Raw genomic sequence first — 1,585 nt, 5'->3', positions numbered from 1 at the left:
CGCCGCACCGCGGGAGAGGGACCGGCCCGGCCGGCGAGCCAGCTCAGCCCCAGCTCCGTGCCTGTACCGCTCCTTGCCCTCTTTCCTCCTCGCCGTCGGCCCCGTCCCTCTGCCCCGGGATGCCTCCCAACCTCACCGGCTATTACCGCTTCGTCTCCCAGGAGAACATGGACAATTACCTGCGCGCTTTAGGTAACTGCACCTTCCTCATCCCGCTCCTTCCTCCCCTTTTGCTCCCTTCTGTCTCCCAAAATGTCAGAAATCGGAAAGGGGAGGAAGGGGTTCGGGAACCCTCTGGTCCTTCTGTCTGCGACCATCAATTCTGCACTGTGATGGGAGAGGGGAGGAGGTATCATGGCTGGGGCTCCCTGGCTAAAAGAGTGGAGGAGCTCTGCGGGGATGCTGCTAGAGGAGGGGCCCAGGTCGTCCACAGAACTCCCCTCCGTCTCATCCTCCAGATATCAATGTGGTGCTGCGAAAACTGGTTTGCCTCCTGAAGCCCGATAAAGAGATCATCCACACAGGAGATCACATGGTCATCCGCACGATCACCTCCCTGCGGGACTATGTTATGGATTTTGACCTGGGAGTCCAGTTTGAGGAAGACCTGGGACCCGTGGATGGACGCAAGTGCCAGGTGAGAACCCCAAGCAGTGCAGTTTGGCAGCGGACTGGGGTGCACTGGAAGTGCAGGGACTTGCTCAGCTTTTGATTCACGAACCAGATGAGAGCCCAGCCCAGAGCTGGTGTGCCCCTGCAGGTCCAGAAATAAGTGGTTCTATGAGTAAATCACTCAGCAGAGGGGATGAGCACCAAACAGCCAGAAACCCAGTACTTTGGGACCCAGAGGGTACTATCCTCTGGAGCAAAGCCCTGAAAAGACAGAACGCCAGCCCACTTGGCAGTACTCTGTCGCACTTGGAAGCCAGAGGGTCATTCACCTCCCACAAACAGAGCATCAGTCCCAAAAAGCCACCAAAAGAGATACCAGATTAGGGACTGCATTTGAAAACCTCTCTGAGAGGAACAGTCAGTGTCATTGCTGGAAACCTGTATTGCCAGGACTCGCTTGTCTTGGGACCATGTCTTCACCTCTACTTTTTTTCAGACAACTGTCTTCTGGGAGGGGGATCAGCTGGTGTGTGAGCAGCTAGGAGAGAAGAGGAACCGAGGCTGGAGGCACTGGCTGGAGGGGGACCAGCTGCATCTGGTGAGGAGGGGTCCAGCTTGCTAAATCCCAATCGTGGTGGGCGAGGGGGACGCACAGTGCGGGTACTGCGGGCTCTGAGCCAGCCGTGCAGCTTCCTTCCAGCTCCTCTCAGACTTCAGCCCCGGCTCCTCGGGGCCAGCCACCTCTTCACACAAACATCCGCCTCCAGGGTTTAACAGTTAACGCAGCTCAAGGAAGGCAACGGCCCTTCCCTGCCCTGCAGCCTGACCCGCTGGGGCTTTGGGAGGGTCGGGAAGGGCGTGCAGCAGCATGTGGCCTGTGAGACTCCAGCTAGCTGCGGGAGGGCAGGCAGGGCTGCAGCTGGGGAGGGAGAGAAGTAGGGGATCCATCCTAAACTCCTCTTTCGCCCCCCTT

The 1,585-nt window shown here is 58.4% G+C and overlaps 1 protein-coding gene across 1 annotated transcript; it reads left to right on the top strand.

Moving 5' to 3' along the window:
* Positions 1–119: 119 nt before the first annotated feature.
* RBP5 (retinol binding protein 5, cellular) lies at positions 120–1,234 on the top strand. Its single transcript, XM_009575948.1, has 3 exons — positions 120–192; positions 459–637; positions 1,109–1,234. Exons 1-3 carry the CDS (start codon positions 120–122, stop codon positions 1,232–1,234), a joined length of 378 nt encoding a protein of 125 aa, XP_009574243.1.
* The last annotated feature ends 351 nt before the right edge of the window (positions 1,235–1,585 follow it).

Source organism: Fulmarus glacialis, unplaced genomic scaffold, assembly GCF_000690835.1.
Source record: "Fulmarus glacialis isolate BGI_N327 unplaced genomic scaffold, ASM69083v1 Scaffold47394, whole genome shotgun sequence".
Lineage (NCBI taxonomy): Eukaryota > Metazoa > Chordata > Aves > Procellariiformes > Procellariidae > Fulmarus > Fulmarus glacialis.
The sequence above is the reverse complement of the archived record's forward strand: the minus strand, read 5'-3'. Positions and strand labels throughout refer to the sequence as shown.